At 57.2% G+C, this 20,020-nt stretch overlaps 4 protein-coding genes across 5 annotated transcripts; 3 read left to right on the forward strand and 1 right to left on the reverse strand.

Moving 5' to 3' along the window:
* The first annotated feature begins 25 nt into the window (after window positions 1–25).
* Window positions 26–5,709, forward strand: RNF166 (ring finger protein 166). 2 transcript variants are annotated; one of them, XM_032121448.1, is made up of 6 exons: window positions 26–215; window positions 892–1,048; window positions 1,433–1,545; window positions 1,830–1,944; window positions 2,678–2,785; window positions 3,549–5,709. In XM_032121448.1, the coding sequence occupies exons 1-6, from the start codon at window positions 43–45 to the stop codon at window positions 3,612–3,614; spliced, it is 732 nt and encodes a 243-aa protein (XP_031977339.1). In that variant the 5' UTR covers window positions 26–42; the 3' UTR covers window positions 3,615–5,709. The 2 variants fall into 2 exon arrangements, 1 of the variants encoding a protein (XP_031977339.1); XR_004242501.1 differs by lacking the exon at window positions 3,549–5,709 and adding an exon at window positions 2,222–2,392 and having other exon boundaries at window positions 37–215; window positions 2,678–2,769.
* A 546-nt stretch (window positions 5,710–6,255) lies between these two features.
* On the forward strand, window positions 6,256–9,407 carry MVD (mevalonate diphosphate decarboxylase). The gene is made up of 10 exons (XM_032121447.1): window positions 6,256–6,359; window positions 6,732–6,802; window positions 6,904–7,018; window positions 7,086–7,229; window positions 7,554–7,753; window positions 7,839–7,913; window positions 8,171–8,389; window positions 8,467–8,582; window positions 8,662–8,770; window positions 9,151–9,407. The coding sequence occupies exons 1-10, from the start codon at window positions 6,290–6,292 to the stop codon at window positions 9,229–9,231; spliced, it is 1,200 nt and encodes a 399-aa protein (XP_031977338.1). The 5' UTR covers window positions 6,256–6,289; the 3' UTR covers window positions 9,232–9,407.
* A 91-nt stretch (window positions 9,408–9,498) lies between these two features.
* LOC116449698 (cytochrome b-245 light chain) lies at window positions 9,499–12,819 on the forward strand. Its single transcript, XM_032121450.1, has 6 exons — window positions 9,499–10,080; window positions 10,820–10,889; window positions 11,117–11,191; window positions 11,373–11,456; window positions 11,530–11,611; window positions 11,865–12,819. Exons 1-6 carry the CDS (start codon window positions 10,023–10,025, stop codon window positions 12,042–12,044), a joined length of 549 nt encoding a protein of 182 aa, XP_031977341.1. The 5' UTR covers window positions 9,499–10,022; the 3' UTR covers window positions 12,045–12,819.
* A 736-nt stretch (window positions 12,820–13,555) lies between these two features.
* Window positions 13,556–19,886, reverse strand: IL17C (interleukin 17C). Its single transcript, XM_032121449.1, has 3 exons — window positions 19,678–19,886; window positions 14,268–14,581; window positions 13,556–14,148 (listed from the first exon to the last, which is right to left on the reverse strand). Exons 1-3 carry the CDS (start codon window positions 19,678–19,680, stop codon window positions 13,899–13,901), a joined length of 567 nt encoding a protein of 188 aa, XP_031977340.1. The 5' UTR covers window positions 19,681–19,886; the 3' UTR covers window positions 13,556–13,898.
* Window positions 19,887–20,020: the final 134 nt, after the last annotated feature.

Consider the following 20,020-nt stretch of genomic DNA (forward strand, 5'->3'; position numbering starts at 1 on the left):
CTCGATGACGTCGCGCCCGCCCCGCCGGCCGCCGCCGCCGCCATGTTCCGGAGCCTGCTGGTGGCGGCGGCGCAGCGGCCGCAGGGCTCGGCCGGGCCCCCCCGCACCGCCCCCGGGCCCGGGGCCGCGGCCGAGGCGCTGGAGGCGCAGTTCAGCTGTCCCATCTGCCTCGAGGTTTTCCACCGCGCCGTCGGCATCGCGGGCTGCGGGCACACGTGAGACGGGGCTCGAGAGGGGGCGGCGGGGACCCCCGGGCTGGGTTCGCCCCGGGGATGGGCGCGATACGAGCGCTGGGCGCTGTCCTGGCCGTGGGATCCTTGCGGGCTCTCTGCCCGGTGACCCCAGCCGGCACCGGCACCGGCACCCCCAGCCCGCCCCCAGTCAAGTACCGGGACCCCCAGCCCACCCCGGGGATGGTCCGGTACCGAGACCCCCCCTTCCGCCCCCAGCCAAATACCGGGGCCCTCATCCCATCCCACACTGGGATCCTCATCCCACCTCTCCATCCCACAGTTGGAGGGGACAGGAATGCCAGGATAATTGGATTTTGGGGACGGGGCTCCTTTGGCGCCTCTGGGCTGCTAGGATTCCTTAGCCCGTGGATTCCTTTGCTCCTGGGGATATAAGGACCTTGGAAGGAGGTGATCCAGGCTCCTGCCTGGCCTGGATCCTCAGCACTGACTTCGTTTGGCTCCTTTCAAATCCCACCTCGGAGCAGTGGAATCTTCTGTGCGTGCAGGGAGCTCCTTGGGGACCCAGCCCCTCCCAACCTCCCCCTTCGCGCAGTAGGGACGCTGATCCCTGGGTTTTGGGGTGTTCCGAGGAGCCCGAGGGGTGCCCCGCTGGGATCCCGCCGTTCCCGGGGTGCTCAGGGCCGCTCTGTGCTCCCAGGTTTTGTGGGGAATGCCTGCAGCCCTGCCTGCAGGTGCCCTCCCCGCTGTGCCCGCTCTGCCGCGTGCCCTTCGACCCCAAAAAGGTGGAGAAGGCTTCCAGCGTGGAGAAACAGCTCTCGTCCTACAAGGCTCCCTGCAGGGGCTGCAGCAAGAAGGTAAAGCTGCCTGTCCTCTCTGTCCCCATCCTCCCCTGGGATGTGTCCGGAGAGGGAGGGGTCTGGGGGGGCTCAGCCTGGAGCAAAGGAGGCTCAGGAGGGACCTTGTGGCTCTGCACAAGTCCCTGACAGGAGGGGGCAGCCGGGGGGGTCGGGCTCTGCTCCCAGGGAACAGGGACAGAACCCCTGGGGATCCCTGCAGCCCCAAATCTCCGTCCTGCAAGGAAGGACGGGCGGGTGCAGCGTTCCCACTGCTCTGCGTCATCCCACGTGGACCAGGGGTCACTCCCACCTCAGCTGAGCAAAGCCAGGGCAGGAGCTTTGTCCTGGCTCCTGACAGGTGTTCCTGCACCTCCAGGAATGTTCCTTGTCCTCCTTCTCCAGGTGACCCTGGCCAAAATGCGCTCTCACGTCTCGTCCTGCGCCAAGGTGCAGGAGCAGATGGCCAACTGCCCCAAGTTTGTTCCAGTTGTCCCCACATCCCAGCCTATTCCCAGGTATTCCTGCGCCTCGGGTGGGGAAACGTGTCCCTCCTTGCATGCCCTAAAATCCAGGCCTGTGTTGTGCCTTTCCCTGGGAGGAAGATCAGCACCTTTTCCCTCGTGGCACGGCTGCTCTGGGTTTCGGAGCGTGGGGTTGGGATGAAGGATCCACCAAAGCAGGGAATTGGGGTGGGAAGGGGCTGGGCTGGCTTCTGCTGGCACAGAACTGCTGGGTTCGTGTGGAAGGAGTCAATCCAGCCCCTTCCCTGGGGGTCTGAGCTCATCCTTGCTCTCTGCAGCAACATTCCCAACCGCTCCACGTTCGTGTGTCCGTACTGCGGGGCCCGGAACCTGGACCAGCAGGAGCTGGTGAAGCACTGCATGGAAAACCACCGGAATGACCCCAACAAAGTGGTGAGTGAGCCATGCTGGGATGGCTGGGACAGCTCTGGCAATCCAAACACAGCCCAGCTGCTGCAGCATCCCAGGCCACAGCACGGATGTGTGTGGGAGCACAGCTGCATTCCAGCTGGTTTAAATCCCTCTGGGAGCTGGGGATCTGTCTCTGCTTTGGTAGAGGCTCCCTGGAATGAGCTGCCTCCATCCCCCTGTTCCTTCAAACTGGGTGGTGCTGGATTTCCTCTCCCTGTTCGCTCTGGGTTGACCAAGGTGGGGAATTTGGGATCTTCAGCACAGGAAGGACATGGAGCTGTTGGAGCGACTCCAGAGGAGATCACCAAGTTGATCAGAGGGATGGAGCAGCTCTGCCATGAGGAAAGGCTGAGAGAATTGGGATTGTTCAGCCTGGAAAAGAGAAGCTTCAGGGACACCTAATTGTGGCCTTCCAGGACCTTCAGGAAAGGTGGAGAGAGGCTATTGACAAGGGCCTGGAGTGATGGGACAAGGGGAATGGATTCAAACTGCCAGAGAGTTGGTTTGGGTTGGATATTGAGGAGGAATCCTTCCCTGGGAGGGTGGGCAGGCCCTGGCACAGGGTGCCCAGAGCAGCTGTGGCTGCCCCTGGATCCCTGGCAGTGTCCAAGGCCAGGCTGGACATTGGGGCTTGGAGCCTGTCAGGGGGGACACCACTCACCTGTCTGGGAGGTCCCTGTGCAGGTGCCACCATTCCGTGTCCCTGTCCCTGCAGGTGTGCCCGGTGTGCTCGGCCATGCCCTGGGGCGATCCCAGCTACAAGAGTGCCAACTTCCTGCAGCACCTGCTCCACAGGCACAAGTTCTCCTACGACACCTTCGTGGTGAGTGTGACCCTCAGCCAAAAAAGGGGAACCCCTCTCCGTGTGTCCTTTGCCAGGAGGTGAAACCAGCCCTTCCCTTCCCATGCTGGGGTCAGCCCATCCTGCTGGGATAGGGACACGGGAATCAGGTGGCACACGTGTCCCACCCCACGTGTCCTCACGCACCAGGAGGAGAGGGAATTGTTCCTGCACTCCACAAAATGGGTTGTTCCACTAAACTCTTCCCCTGAGAAATTCTAACACAAAACCCCTTTTCTTGGAGGTTTTGGGAGTAGGGGAGTGACCAGCCCAGCCCCAGTGTTGGGGGGGGGGGTCTGGTTGCTGCACGTGGGGGGTCCCTGACCCCTCCTGTGTGGGGAGCAGCTGTGATGGCTCAGCCTTGGCCTCAGGGAATGCTTTCATTGGATAGATGTCAGGGAAAAGAACCTGCAGCCATTAACAGAGGAACATCCCAACTTCAGGACTTGTGGTGTTGGATAAACCCGACCTGGAGCTCTGGAAAAACCCCTGGCCTTGCTAGAAAGCTTCACCCTTTGGCCTCAGCTTGTGTGGGCCTGTTCCATCCCTCCTGCCAGGTGTGAGATTCCAGACAGGAGAGGGATGTGGGCACAAAGGACACCCCAAAGAGCACAGGTGGCATTCCTGGGATGTGAGTGCCAGAGGAATGGAGGCTCCGTGGCACAACCGGGAGCGGGCAGGGCTCCATGGGGACAGCATGCCCTGGCTGTGCCAGCTCTCCTGAGCTCTCCTGCTTGATTTTCAGGATTACAACATCGATGAGGAGGCAGCGTTGCAGGCGGCCCTGGCTCTGTCCCTCTCTGAGAACTGAGGCTGATCCCTGTCCCTGCCCTGGCTCCTTTTGCACACTCCGGGACCCACGGAGCCCTCTGGAGCCCTGCTGCTGCCTCTGTTCCTGCTGCTCTCCGGGCAAATCCCACCTTGTTTAAGAAGGTGGAGCCTCTTCAGTGTCACAGTGAGTGAGCAGAGACCTCTGGAGAGAGGAGCTGGCGCCGAAGGGCTGGGATCAATCCTTGGATGGGCATTTCATATCCGTGTTGGGAGCACATCCCTGTGTCCAGATCTATTTATGATTAGATGCTTCTTGGCACACTCGTCCCTGCTCTCTGTTGCAACAGAATAGGTACCTGAAACTGATAGAGTGGATGCAAAACACCCTAATTTGGGATTGGAATCAGCCATATCCTTTTAAAAAGGAGGAAGGCAGCACGGAGCATCTTTTTTTAAGCTCTCCAAGGATTTTTCTAGAGATGTCAGGCTGTCCTGACCGCCGTGCCGGAGGCTGGAGCTGCCTCCTTCACCTGAATCCCGGGATGAGACTGAACAGTGGTTCAGAGGAGCCCTCGAGGATGGCATCCAGCATCCAGGGAAACCTTCCCCTTCCTCGTTTTGTACCGGCTCTTGGGATACCAAATGCTCGCGTTTTTCTACACGAAGCGGCGCGAAGCCTTTTCCACGTTTTCTAGAGCGGGATCGGAAGCCGTTCCTCTTCACACTGCAATATCCGGCGCCCGGGACAAGAGTATTTTTATGGAACATTACTAAGAAAGTTTATTTTTTACACAGATAACCCAAGCAAATGAACACGTGGATTGGGAATGGGTGGGAAGCAGGAGCTGGATCCCGGAGTGGCGGGTTGGACTCTGAGGTGGGGGGAAGTGCAGGGATCATTCTGGGCCATTCCTGGGTATTTCTGGGCCATTCCTGGATGTTTCTGGGCCACTCCCGGATGTTTCTGGGCCTTTCCCTTTCCTCACCAGAATTCCTCTGCCTGTGAGGGAGCAGGCAGGGTCCTTGTGCCACGCTGGCACTCAGCACAGAGCAGCTGGATTGGATCCAGGTGCTGGTTGCCCATGGAATGTCTGTCCATGCAGCCCCAACACCGAGCTGCTTATCCCCCCAGAAATAAGGGATTGCATCCCCCTTTTCTAATCTCTCTCTGGGAGTAGGGCACTGTTGATCCAAGGTGCTCCACAGCATCTTGGTGACCTGTCTTGCCCCCCTGTCCCCTTCCTCTGAGCCCTGCCTGCTGCTGCTGGTGGAGTTGGCTCTGGAGGGCTGGGAGAGGGTGGCAGGGAGATGCCACCGGCTGTGGGATGAGCCCAGGGCTCCCAGTGGTGGAGCTGAGGGAGGGGGTGATTCCTGAGACCCACCGTGCTGCAGGGAAAAGGGGCGGGAGAGGCCCCCCTGTGCGTCTCCCTGCTCGGGGAATTCCCGAGGTTTATCCAAAATCTGGCTCCAGCTCTGCTCTAGCAATACTGGCTTGGTTTTTATTTTCATTTTCATGACGATTTTGGGATCTGCAGCCCCATGAGGAGCGTGCAGGGAACCCTCTGCTCTCCCCTGGCAGGGCAGGGAAAGGGCTGGAGCTGTCCTGCTCCCCTTTCTGGAGCCAGGCTAGCGAGGAGGGATGGGAACTTCTCTTACCTGCCCGGCATTGCTGGCACCTGGAGGATGTTCCTGGTGGGATGGAGAACACTGGCATCTTCCAGGAGGGACCCAGGGGCTTTCCCTGTCCTGTGCTCAGCAGGGACCCTCAGCTCCTGGAGCAACCTCCCTGCTTTTGGGCCAGCACTGTTAACCTCGGCCTCCTTCCCTCTTTCCTCCTTTTCCTTATCCTTTCTGCCCCACAGAACCAGAGCAGGGGCAGCAAGAGCTGCTTTTGTAAAGCACTTTAAGGCCCCGGGTGCGAGGGGCCACACCAGGCCGTGCCAGGGATCCCTGTGTGCCATGGATCCACGGATCCTGCTGTGCCAGGGATCCCGCCGGCCGTGCCCGCCAGTGTGTCACCCACCACTTTTTTTGCATAATTAGAACTTTTAACGAGCCGTCCTGTTTTTTGAAGAATTAACTCGATGACGTATTTGTAGCAAACCATTTTTCTCAATAAAGGCAGTTTCATCCACGCCTGGCCTCCCCAGGGGGAAGCGCTGAAGGGATGCACTCTGAAGGCTTCGGGAGCACTCCGGGAGTACTGGGGATGTTTGGAGCGCTGGACTGTGAAGGTTTTGGGGAGTTCGGGAGCACTGGAGCTACTGGGAGCACTGGAGGTGTGCTGGGGACACTGGGGCGGTGCTGGAATAACTGGGAAAGGTGATGCACTGGGGGGACTGGGGACACCGAGGGCACTGGGTAGCACCGGGGCAGTGGGGTGCTGGAGGCAGAGCGGTGTGGAGAGCACCGGGAGCGGTACCGGGACGGTACCGGGGGCAGAACCGGGAGCGGTAGCGGGACAGTACCAGCAGCACCGGCAGCACCGGCAGCGTCTGCGCATGCGCACTTCCTGCCCCATTCAGAAATGGCGCCCCGCAGGCCCAGCCCAGGGCTCTCAGGGGGCGGGGCCGCCCGTGGTCCGATCGCTGCCATTGGCTGTTTGGAACCCGGCGTTGCTCTCTCCACCAATAGCGAGGCGGGACCCGCCGAAGGCCACGGTCACGTGCGTGGCGCGGGGGCGGGGCCTGAGGCCGGCGGGCTGAGGCGGCGGCGATGGCGGCGGAGCGCGCGCTGGCCATGGCCACTTGCACGGCCCCCGTGAACATCGCCGTCATCAAGTACTGTGAGTGCCCCGGGACACCGGCCGCGGGACCGGCACGGGGCGGGGGCGGGCTTGGCACCTGTACGCGGGGTACGCGGGGCACAGGTTCCGGACGGTGCCGGGTGTGCCGTGTCCGGCTGTGCCGTGACAGGTGACACCGTGCCGGGCCAGGCCGTGCTGCACCGTGTCCTTGCTTGCCGTGCCATTCCTAGCCGTGCCCTGCCATTCCAAGCTGTTCCATGCCTTGCCAAGCGCTGTTATGCCACGCTTCTCTGTGTCCGTCAGTGCCGTTCCAAGCTGTTCCGTGCCATTCCTAGTCGTGCCCTGCCATTTCAAGCTGCGCTATGCCACTCCAGGCCATTCCGAGCCGTGCCATGCCGTGCTCTCTTGCAGGGGGCAAGCGTGACACCGACCTCATCCTGCCCATCAACTCCTCCCTGAGCGTGACGCTGCACCAGGACCAGGTGGGTCAGGGACAGGATCAGGGTCAGGGTCAGGATCAGGTTTAGGATCAGCCCCCCAGCCGTGTCCGGGGGTGCTGAGCCCCTTCCCTCTCTCCCCACAGCTCAAGACCACCACGACGGCGGCTGCCAGCCGGGATTTCACGGAGGACCGGCTGTGGCTCAACGGGAAGGAGGTGGACGTGGGGCACCCGCGGGTCCAGGCCTGTCTGCGCGAGGGTGAGCGTCCCCTGCCCGGGGGTGTCCCCGCTGTCTCCGCTGTCCCCTGACCCTGCTGTCCCCCCAGTGCGGCGCCTGGCCCGGAAGCGCCGCGGGGGCAGTGAGGACACGGCCGCGCTCAGCCTTTCCTACAAAATCCACATCGCCTCCGAGAACAACTTCCCCACCGCCGCCGGGCTCGCCTCGTCCGCCGCCGGCTATGCCTGCCTGGGTGCGTGTGGGACGGGGCACTGGCCTGGGGGGGTGTCCCAGCTCTGATTTGTCCCCTCCTTGGTGCTGCGAGGGGTGATAGGGGTGTCCCCTTGCTGTGACCTGTGTCCTGCCTGTGGCTGTGTGATGGGCACTGGAAGGGGGGTGACAGGAGTGTCCCCGCTCCTCTGATGTGTCACCTGCATGTGGCAGTGTGGCGTGGAGGGTGCTGGGAGAGGGTGACGGGGGTGGCTGGGGTGTCCCCTCTGTTTGTGCTCCGGCTGGCCCGGCTCTGTGGTAGCACCGGGAGGGGTGACAGGGGTGTCCCCTCTGCCTGTCCCCGCAGTGTCGGCGCTGGCCCGGCTCTATGGCGTGGAGGAGGAGCTGTCGGAGGTGGCCCGGCAGGGCTCGGGCAGCGCCTGCCGCAGCATGTTCGGGGGCTTCGTGCAGTGGCAGCGCGGGGAGCGCCCCGATGGCACAGACAGCCTGGCTCTCCAAGTAGCCCCCGAGACACACTGGCCGGAGCTCCGCGTCCTCGTCCTGGTGGTGAGGGGCTGGGAGGGCATTTGGGTGGGATTTGGGACTCAGGGGGCTCAGGAGGGGCCGTGTCCCACTGTCTGTGTCTCACCAGGTCAGTGGGGAGAAGAAGCCGATGGGCAGTACGGTGGGGATGCAGACCAGTGTGGAGACCAGTCCCCTGCTGAAGGTATGGGGACACGGGACTTGTCCTGCCTGGGCAGGGACAGGGTCCCCGTTCCCTTGGAATGGGGCTGGAGGGTGTGGAGTGACACCCAAAGGGTCACCAAATTGGAGTAACTGTGACCCATCTGCCATGGATGTCACCAAACTGGGGTGGCCACAACCTGTGTGCTGTGATTGTCACGGATTTGGGGTGACTGACCACAACCCACCTGCCGTGGGTATCATCGAACTGGACTGATGGTGACCCCCATGCCATGGCAGCACCGGGCAGAGGTGGTGGTCCCGGAGCGCCTGGCCCAGATGATGCGGCACATCCGGGAGCGGGACTTCGAGGGCTTCGGCCAGCTGGCCATGAGGGACAGCAACCAGTTCCACGCCACCTGCCTCGACACCTTCCCGCCCATCTTCTACCTCACCGACCTGTCGCGCCACATCATCGCGCTGGCACACCGCTACAACGCCCACCACGGCCACACCAAGGTACCAGCGGTGCCCCGGGGGTGGCACGGCACCGTGGCCTTCCCCAGGTCCCCATGTCCCCCCTAATGCTGCCACAGGTCGCCTACACCTTCGACGCTGGCCCCAACGCCGTCATCTTCGCGCTGGCCGACACCGTGGCCGAGTTCGTGGAGGTGGTGAGGCGCAGCTTCCCCCCCGCCACCAACGGGGACCAGTAAGGGAATCTCACTTCTTACTGGGGGAGGCCTGGGGGGTTGTGGGGACGCGGGGACTGAGCACTCGCCGTGCCACAGGTTCGTCCGGGGGCTGCCCGTGGGCTCGGCCGCGCTGTCGGAGGAGCTGGTGGCCGCCGTGGTCACCGAGCCGGTGCCGGGGGCTGTCCAGTACATCCTGCACACCAAGGTGAGGGGCAGTGGGGGCTGGGGGAGTGTGATGGGGGGCACACGGCCTCTGTGGGGAGGCTCTGACCCTGGCCCTGGCCCCGAGGGGGTGGTGGGACCCCATTCCTGTCCCCAGGGGTGTCCAGGGCCCCATCCCTGTCCCCATTCCTAGGGGAGTCTGTAGCAACCTGTCTACATCCCCAAGGGTGTGTGTGGGACCCCATCCCTGTCCCCATCCCCAGGTGGGTGTGCAGGACATTCCTGGATATGCTCCCTCTGGCACAACCCATGGGGTGACCTTTTGGGGTCCGTGGGGCCCAGAGCTGCCCCCCACCTGCACCAGGGGGGACCCTGGAGGCAGTGGGGCTCCCTGGTGTCCCTGACTTGTGTCCTGCCCCACAGCCCGGCCCTGGTCCCCAGCTTGTGGATGATCCCAGCCAGCACCTCCTGGGAGCGGATGGGCTGCCCCGGAGCCGCGCCTGACCCCGGTGACACCCTGGGACAGCCGAGATACGCCAGGGGGGCTCTGCCGGTGCCACCAGCGGGCCTCAGGACCCTGAGCCAGGCCTGCTGCAAAGCTGTCCCCAGCCCTGGGGCAGGATGTGACCCCGGGGCTGGTTTTTACTCTTCTGTAAGGAAATAGAGGGTTCCTGGCTCCAGTGCTGTTTTGGTGTGTTGGGTTCTGTGTGTGGTGCTGGGGGGGAACAGCGGCAGCCGAAGTGGGGGGCAGGAGCTGGGGACAGTCCCTGGTGCTGATCTGTCCCTCTGCACAGCTCTGTCACCCCACATGATCCCTGTCCCCTTGTGTCCCTTGTGGGGCATCTCCTGTCCCATATGTCCCCAAGTTGTCACTGCTGGGGCTGATCCTGTCTTTCCACACGGCCCCTGTCCCTTGCACATCCCACATCCCCTGTCCCTGGCAGCACAGATCCTGTCCCGTGTCCCTCAGATGTCCCCTCTGGGGCTGGTCCTGTCCCCCTGGATGGGGCTGATGCTGTCCCTCCTCGCCATCCTTGTCCCCGCCGTGTCCCAGCGGGGGCGTGGCCTGTGGGAAGGGGCGTGGTCAGTGTGAAGAGGGCGTGGCCGGCGGGTGGTAACGCCGCGCCCGCCTTCCGGGTCGGGGCCGGGCCCAGCCGAACTCCATCGGGCACAGCGGGCCGAACCCGCTCGGCTGAGCGGAACCCGACCGGGCCGGGAGCAGCCGAACCCGCTCGGACCGAGCCGAGCGGAGCCGGGAGCAGCCGAAGGCGCTCGGGCCGGCTCCGGTGCGGGCCATGGGGCAGATCGAGTGGGCCATGTGGGCGAACGAGCAAGCGCTCGCCGCCGGGCTCAGTGAGTGCGGGGGGCACGGGGGGCTGGGGGGCTTGGGGGGGCCGGGCAGTTCCGAGGGTCCCGGGGCGCTGGAGGGAGTGAGCGGCCGGCGGGCTGCAAATGCTGAGCCCAGGGAGGGGATGCTGAGCGCCGGGGGCGCCCCCAGACGCAGCCCCGGGGGATGGGGCGGGTCCCGGTCCCGCCGACCGGGGGGTGCGGGCGGGAGGTGCCGGGGACGGCCGGGAAGTCCTGTCCTCCCTTCGCTTCCTCCTTTTCTCTTCCTCCTCTGCCCTCTCTTCCTCGGTTCATTCAGCTCCTCCTCCGCTCTCCTCTTCCTCCGACCACGGGGCCAAAAACCTCCCCCCAAGGCCTTGGAGTTCCCTGAATCCAGGGGGTCCCTCACGCAGCATCTCCCCGGCATCCCACATGTTGGAGTCCTTGTGGCCATGGAACCCCCCAGTTCCCTTCCCTGAATCCAGGGGGTCCCGCCTGTCAGAGTCCCCAGGGCCGTAGTCCCGGGTTTGGGGTTTGCGGGAGGCTGTATCCCATGTTGGGGGGTGGTATCCCGAGGTTGGGGTGCCATATCCTGAGTTACGGGTTGTATCCCTGGTTTTGGGAGCTGTGTCCCAGGTTGAGGGTTTGTACGTTGGTTTGGGGGGTTGTATCGTGGTTTGGGGGTCGGTATCCCGGGTTGAGGGTCGGTATCTTGGCCTCGGGGCCGTGTCCCGGCCGGATTCCCCCATCCCGGCTGTTCCCGCAGTCCTGCTGACGGGCGGGATCGTGGCCGTGGCGGGGCAGTTCAAGGGCTGGTACTTCGCGGCGTATTCCATGTATCCTTCCCGACAGCATTCCCGGTGCTGGGCTGCGGGAAAACCCCGTCCTCATCGGGGTGGGAGGTGTGGACGGGGGGGGGAGGGGGTCGGTCACATCCTCATCTCCCCACCCTGGTCCCAGCTGTGCTTTCCCTGCCCCACACAGCCCCTTTTTGGGATGCGGGTTGTTCCTTGGGGCTATTCCCGGTCCGATCCCGCCTTTCCTTGACCCCACCCCCCGGCAGCGCGGCAGGCGTCCTGGTCTGCCTGCTCGAGTATCCCAGGAGCAGGCGGAAAAAGGGCTCCACCATGGAGAGGTGGTGAGTGGTGTGTCCCCCCTGCAGCCCTGGAGCTCCTGGTACCCCCCAAACGCAGGGATGTGGGAGCAGTGGGCTGGGAGCAGAGCTGGATCCCACGGGTGGGTTCCTCGGGGTGATCCTTGCAGAGATTGGGGTCCTGGGTGGGGACACCTCGTGTGACCCCCCCGATGTCACCCTGCAGTGGCCAGAAGTACCTGACAGCCGTGGTGAAGCTGCTCGGGCCCCTCACCAGGAATTATTACATCCGAGCCATCCTCCACGCCGCGTGAGTGGGGTGTGGGGTCGGGACTGGGGGCTGGGCTCCCAAACCCCCTCTGAACCCCAAATCTCTGTCACAGCCTGGCTGTCCCCGCCGGTTTCCTCCTCTCCACCATCCTGGGCACCGTCTGCCTGGGCATCGCCAGCGGCATCTACCTGCTGGTGAGTGCTGAGGGGCTTTAGGGGGCTGAGAGGAGGAGGGTACCCCTAAACCCATGGACTAGTACTCCCATGTGAATTCCAAGAGCTTTCCCAGACTGAGCTGCAGGAAAACCCCATCCCAATTGGGGTGGGAGGCCTGGACAGGTGCTCACATCCTCCTCCCCCGATTCTGGTCCCAGCTGTGCTTTCCCTGCCCCAAACAGCCCCTTTTTGGGGTGAGGGTTGTTCCTTGGCACTATTCCCAATCCCACAGGCCGCAGTTCGAGGGGAGGAGTGGAGACCCATCGAGCAGAAGCCCCGGGAGCGGCCGCAGGTGGGGGGCACCATCAAGCAGCCCCCCAGCAACCCCCCGCCCCGGCCCCCCACCGACGCCCGCAAGAAGCAGCCAGAGGTGGGGGGGCAGGAGAACCCCATCCCTGTGGAGGTGGAATAACAGGGGATCCTCCTGCCCTGCTGCCCTGCTCCCGCTCCTGCTTCCCAGCTGCTCCCAGATCCACCCCAGGCTCCTGGGGATCCCCCAAACCCTGGGGGTGCTCAGTTCCTTGGTGGGGCTCCAGCTCCTGGTGATGCTCAAACCCCTGGGATCATCAGTTCCCCCTGGGCTTCCCAGCCCCTCAGGGGATTCCCAAATCCCCAGTGATGCTCAGCTCTTTGTAGGATCTCTGTCTTCCTGTAGGGTCTCCAGCTCCAGGGGTCCCCAAATCCCCATAGATGCGCAGCTCCCAAATTCCCAGCAATGTGGTGCTCCCTGTGGGGTTTCCAGCCCTTGGGGCTTCCCAGCTTCTGGAGATTCCCAAATCCATGGGGATGCTCAAGTCCCTATGGAGTCTTCAGCTCCTAGGAACTCCCCTGCTCGTGGACCTCCCAAAATCCCCAGGGATGTTCAGCTTCCTGTGGGGTCTGCAGCCCCCAATGGCTTCCCAGCTCCTGAAGATCCCCAAATCCTTGGGGATGCTCAGCTCCTTGGGAGTCTCCTGTTTCCAGGGGCTCCTCAGCTCCTGGGAAACTCCAAATCCCTGGGCATGCTCTGCTCCCTGAGAGTCCCAACTCTCCAAGCAGCCCCCAGTTCCCCAGGGATCCCCAAATCCCTGTGGAGCACAGCCTTCAGGGGATCCCCAGCGCCCCGGGGGGATCAGGCAGCTCTGCTCCAGCTCTCCCTGGTTTTTGTCACTTCCGCAGCTGCAATAAAAAGTAGGAAAGGCACCGGCTGCCCCTGCCTCCTGCTCCAGGGGGGAGCCTCCTGGGGCAGCTGGGACAGCACTGGGGGCGTGTTTTGAGGACAAACGGTGCGATTATGGGCAAACTCGGGATGGGGATGTGCAGAGTGCAGCCATTGCAGGGTCCCCTCCCAAAATCCTCACGGACCCAGCAGTGGGGTGGAACTTGGAGGGCCCCGCACTGGAGCTGCACAGCGAGTCCCAAAGGAGCCCCCAAAACCTGGGATAACCCCCAGGAGGGAATGTGGGGAGCATTTCCCTCCCCAGTGCCATCCTGGTGTGATGCAGGTGCCAGATTCTTGATCCCACTGGGATCAGCAGCTGTTCCAGGTCCCCCTCTGCCCCCTCCCCACACATTCCTTGGGGGGTGCAGGTGTCCCAGGGCACCCCCAGGTGCTGCCAGCACAGGCGGGGTGGCCCTGGCGGGTGGCACCAGGTCTGTGGGATGTGGTGCCTGGGGGCAGAGCCATGGGCAGGGTGCGGGTGTTGGGATGCCAGGGCTGGGTCCCCCCTGGGGCTGGGGGTGTGGGGCACCCCTGTGCCCTGCCGCCCTCCCCATCACCTCCCAGTTCACCCTGCCCTGCTGCACTGGGTTCACTGGTGCTCTGCCCACCGTGCAGGGGCTGAGGGGTGTCCCACAGCTGGGCATCGCCCATGCGTGTGCCTCTATCCCTGCACCCCAATTCCCAACATCCCGGTGCCCTGGCTGGGAACAGAGCAAGGACTGTGCCAGGGGTTGTTGGCTTTTATTTGCAGCATTAAATAGCACTAGAGAGGAGACAATAAATAGCTTTTTTGGGGGGAATAAATAACCAGCAAGCGCCAGGGCAGCACTCACAGGGTCTGGCCGGGGGGACCTCGAGCACCGTGGGGCGATGCTGGTCCCGGAGTCGCAGCCGTGGCCGGGGGTCAGCAATAAATAGGGGGTACAAAAAGCCCCCCGGCAGCAAGGCTTATAAATAACTCATAAATAACGAGGGGCGGGGACACCCTGGCGGGGTCGGGTGCTCTAAAACAAGCACGGGCGGGGGCCGGGCGGTGACACGGTCACGCTTCGGGGCGGCGCGGGCTCAGCGCGCCGTGCGGGGCAGGACGCAGGTGCAGCCCACGGGCACTCGGATGTAATCCACCTCCAGCGCGACCAGCCCCAGCCCCGCGGGCCGCGGGCAGGGCTTGCGCCGCAGCACCAGCATGGTCTGGTGGATGGTCACCGAGTTGAGCGACGTCGTCTCCCGGCCGGTCTTCACGTCCACGCAGCCGCTGCACAGGCACTCGGCGAAGGCCAGCTTGCGCGGGTAGCGGTTCTCGTCCTCGTCGATGCTGCGGGGACACGGCGACACCTTCCCTTGTGCCACCGGCTCTTCCCGACGGGGATCAGCCGGTGGAAAGGGCGGGGGAAGGGACAACCGAGGTGTTGTCGGGGCGCGGCGGGCACTCACCGGTAGCGCCACGGGGAGATGGAGCGCTCGTGGGGCTCGCTGCGGAGCCCGGCGCGCAGGGACAGCGCGGGGCAGGCGTGCGGGCGGTGCCGCCGCAGCCGCCGGGCCTCCAGCCGCTCCAGCGCCGGTACCAGCTGCACCGGGACGTGGCGGTCCCAGCGCAGGCTGCGGCCCAGCAGCTGCGCCGGGGGCTCGTCCTCCAGCTCGGCCCCGCTGTAGCAGCGCACGGGCGAGTGGGCAGAGGCACCCGCGGGCCGCCGCAGCGCCCGGCACTGCCCCAGCACCGCCAGCACGGCCAGGGCACCCAGCCAGCCCTGTGGGGACAGCAGAGAGCGTCAGCGAGAGCCGCGGGGACAGGCACACAGCCCCAGGGACACCCACGGGGACAGTCGCACCCGGCCAGGGGGGTTTGACGGGAAGGGACCCAGCACAGCCCTCCCCAAAATGTCAGTGTGCACCCCCACGGCACCTGGGGCGTGGGCATGTGTGTGTCTATAGATCTATATATCACCCATCTATCTATCATCTATCTATCTATCATCTATCTATCTATCATCTATCTATCTCTATCATCTATCATCTATCTATATCTATCTATCATCTATCACCTATATATCTCTATATATCTATTTCTGTATGTGTCTGTATGTACAATCTATATCTGTATGTCTAGATATAGTATCTATCTTCTTATCTGTAAGTAGATATCTATATATCATCTCTGAATCTCTATGTATCTCTATATCTAGATAGTTATATATGTGTATTTACCTTTATCTCTCTCTCTGTGTATATCTATATCTACATCTAGCAAAATATATTACCTCTATCTTTCTGTCATCACTATCTCTATCTATATCTTTATATATATATATCTGTAAGTCTATACCAATATCTCTCTCTCTCTCTCTCTCTCTCTCTCCCTATATATCTATATCTATATATTTCTAGGTGTGTCCCACCCCTAGAAAAATAGCACACACATGTACATACATGCACGGACGCACACAATGTCCTCCACACTCACACATGCATATATATACGTATAAACACACACACACACATATATATATTTATATATATATGTATACATATATACAGAGAGAATACACACACACACACACATATATATATACAGAGAATATATATATGTATACATATATACAGAGAGAATATATTATATATATATAATATATATAATATATATGTATTATATATATTTTATATATCTGTATGTGTATATATATGTATTATATATTTTATATATATGTATGTATATATATGTATACATATATACAGAGAGAATATATATAATATATATAATCTATTATATATATATGTATTATATATTTTTATATATATGCGTGTATATATATGTATTTTATATATTTTATATATATGTATATATATTTGTACATATATAGAGAGAATATATATTATATATATTATATATATTATATATGTGTATTATATATATTTTATATATATATGTATGTATATATATGTATGCATATATACAGAGAATACACACACATATTTTTACATATATATTTTCATATATATATATATACACAGAGAGAATATTTATATATGTATACAAATATACAGACAGAATATATGTATAATATATATTATATATATATTTGATATATATGTATACATATATGCAGAGAGAATATATATATATAATATAATATATATTATATATATATGCATGTGTATATATATATGTAAACATATATACAGAGAGAATACACGCACACACATATATATATGTACAGAGAGTATATATATATATATATATATATATGTATGTATGTGCCCACACACAGTACATGCACAGAGGTATCACACCCTCCACCCCAAAAGCCCAAAAGGTGGCACAGGTGTGCAGGACGTGCACACACACACACACACACACCTATATACACACAGGGGAAAAAAGAATAGATATACACACATACAGAATACAGAATATATAAACACACACAGACACAGAAAGAATACACACACACACACACACACACACACACACGGAGGGGGCTGTACACACACACACACACACACACACACAGAGGGGGCTGTACACACACACACACACACACACACGGAGCTGCACACACACACACACACACACACATACAGGGGGCTGTACACAGACACACACACACACAGGGGGCTGTACACACACACACACACACACACACACAGGGGGCTGTACACACACACACACACACGGAGCTGCACACACACACACACACACACACATACAGGGGGCTGTACACAGACACACACACACACACAGGGGGCTGTACACACACACACACACACACACACAGGGGGCTGTACACACACACACACACACACACACACACACACACAGGGGGCTGTACACACACACACACACACACACACACACACACGCAGGGGGCTGTACACACACACACACACACACACACACACACACACACGGAGCTGCACACACACACACACACACACACAGGGGGCTGCACACACACACACAGGGGGCTGCACACACACACACACACACGGAGCTGTACACACACACACACACACACACACGGAGCTGCACACACACACACACACACACACAGGGGGCTGTACACAGACACACACACACACACACACACACAGAGGGGGCTGTACACACACACACACACACACACACACAGAGGGGGCTGTACACACACACACACACACACAGGGGGCTGTACACACACACACACACACGGAGCTGCACACACACACACACACACACACACGGAGCTGCACACACACACACGGAGCTGCACACACACACACACGCTAGAGAAGATGCATTCCTCTACAGACAGAGGGCCAGCACACACCTATAGACCCCCACCCCTACAGCCGGAGCACACCCCCCCACAGAGGCTCGCGGTGCCCGCAGCGCTCTGGGCATCTCTGCACACCCACGGAGAGCATCACACCCCCCCAGAGCTGTGCACACGCACAGACACGTGCACAGAGCACGGAGAGCTGTGTAAAACACAAAAATAGGTGTTATAGATAATGATATCTACTATATAATATACACGATAGTATGTGTCTCATACCATATACAAACACAATATAGAATGTAGGTAATTTAATATACATAATGTGATATGTAGTATATAGTATATAGTATATGGTATATATTATATATATCCAGCAGCACACGTATATGTCCTTATATATATGTTATATATTATATATTGTATATTATGGATAATATTATATAATATACATGATAGTATGTATCTCATACAATATATAAACACAATATAGAATATATATAATTAATATACATAGTGTGATATGTATTATATATTATATATTCTATATTCTATATATACAGCAGCACACGTATATGCCCTTATATATTATATATAATGATATATATTATATAGTATATATTGTATAGTATATATTGTATATATATATATATACACAATAGTATGTATCTCATGCAATATATAAACACAATATATTATATAATTAATATACATAATGTGATATCTATAATCTATAATCTATTATATAATCTAGGATCGATTTATTATCATATATTATATATTATAAATTATATATTATATATTATATATTATATATTATATATTGTGTATTATATATAAAATATTCTATATTCTATATTCTATATTCTATATTCTATATGTGTATATATATCCATGCATATATAGCACAGTACACATACACACATAAATATATATTTTATATATATATGTGTGTGTATGCATAGACGTGTATATAGTTTTATATTTATTCATCTATTTATATATTTATATGTTTGATACCACCCCACAGGAGTAGCAAATGTCTGTGCACACACACACATCTGCAGGTAATCCTGTGCAGACACTGCCTGTGCATGCACACCCACACTGGCACAGAAAACACCTGTGAAATATAAGGTAAAGGATAAACGACCCCCGGAAATAGAAACAAATAATAGAAAGAAATAATAGAAAGAAAGAACCTGAATAAAGAAAATATAAATAACAAATAAATAAATATAGAACTAAAATAGAAATAAAGGTAAATACAATGAGTAAATGGAGTGGACATAAGGATAAATAAATAAAATAAAATAAATTAGAAATAAATATAAATAGATCTATAAAATATAAAAATATAAGCATATTTTTAATATTTAAGGATGTAAAATTAACATAACTATAAATAAGTAAATAAATATAAGAGATAATATAAAGAAAAGGATAATGTAAAGAAATAGAGACTATAAATATCCATATAAAATGAACTAGAAAATGAACATAACAAATAAAAATAACATCGAATTGAATATGAATATTAAATCATGTCCCTGCAGTAATAAATAAAAATCTGTGTGTGTTGATAGTGCACACACAGGTGGGGACAGGGACAGCACCCAACAACTCCTGTGCCCACGGCTGCCAAACACACACCGGGACCCCTCTGTGTGTGCACAGGGCTGCTCATGGAATGCGGGCTGTGATCCCACCCATCACAGACATACAAACACATACAAACACATACAAACATATATAAACACATACAAACACATATAAACACATATAAACACGTAGAAATACATAGAAATACATACACACACACAGAGCACTGGCACAGGTGTGCCCACCCCTGAGCTGGGAAGGCTTTGCACACCCCCACACCTGGGCACAGGTGTGCACACACAGACACACATAAATACACACACACACACACACACTCATTAACATCCCCCCAGATATAAATACAGATAAAACCACAGAGACATAAAAACACACCCACAGAGACACAGAACCCTGCACACGGCGTGCAACACACACACACACACACGTAATAAACACTCACACAGAGCACCCTGCACATGACGGGGAGCACAGATAATGAACACACAGACACACACACAGATGTGATAAACACACACAGAGCCCTGCACATGACAGAAAACACACACAGAGCCCTGCACATGACGTGTAACACACACACATCATAAAAACTCTCTCTCACACACACAGAGCCCTGCGCATGACAGAGAACACACACAGAGCCGTGCACAGGACATAAAACACATATAATGAACACTCTCACACACATAAAACACACGCAGAGCCCCGCACATGGCGTGTAACACACACACAAAACTCACGCACACAGAGAACCCCGCAGACGGTGTGTGACACGCACAGAGATAAAACCACACACGCACCTGATGAACACACACAGAGCCCTGCACATGCTGTGCGACCCTCACATAAAGCCCTGCACAGGACACGGCACACGCGAACACACACACGCCCCCTCCCAGCACCTCTCCCAGCCCCACATTTTCCCCTCTCACCCCCCAACATCCCCCAGGCCCCCCCAGACCCCACGTTACCATCAGCCAGATGTCGAGGGACCACGCCAAAATTTGGGGAGGGGAGGGGGGCGGGGGAACACGCCCAAATTTGGGGAGGGAGCGCGCCAAAATTTGGGGGGGACCCCTTGGGAAGTGCAGCCCCAGGGATGAGGCGGCCGAGTGGCAGCGCCGCAGCCGCCGCCTGCGTTTTATAGGGCCGGGCAGGTGATGTGCACACACCTGGAAACTCCAGCTCCAGGTTCCTTCCTCCTCCCCGCGGGCCGGCACTTCCTTCTCCGCTCCACGTGTGCCAGCCGGGAATACGGGCGCCTCACACCTCCAGAATTTTAGGAGGGAGGTGGGAAGGGGCGTCCAGGGCTGC

Source organism: Corvus moneduloides, chromosome 12, assembly GCF_009650955.1.
Source record: "Corvus moneduloides isolate bCorMon1 chromosome 12, bCorMon1.pri, whole genome shotgun sequence".
Classification (NCBI taxonomy): domain Eukaryota; kingdom Metazoa; phylum Chordata; class Aves; order Passeriformes; family Corvidae; genus Corvus; species Corvus moneduloides.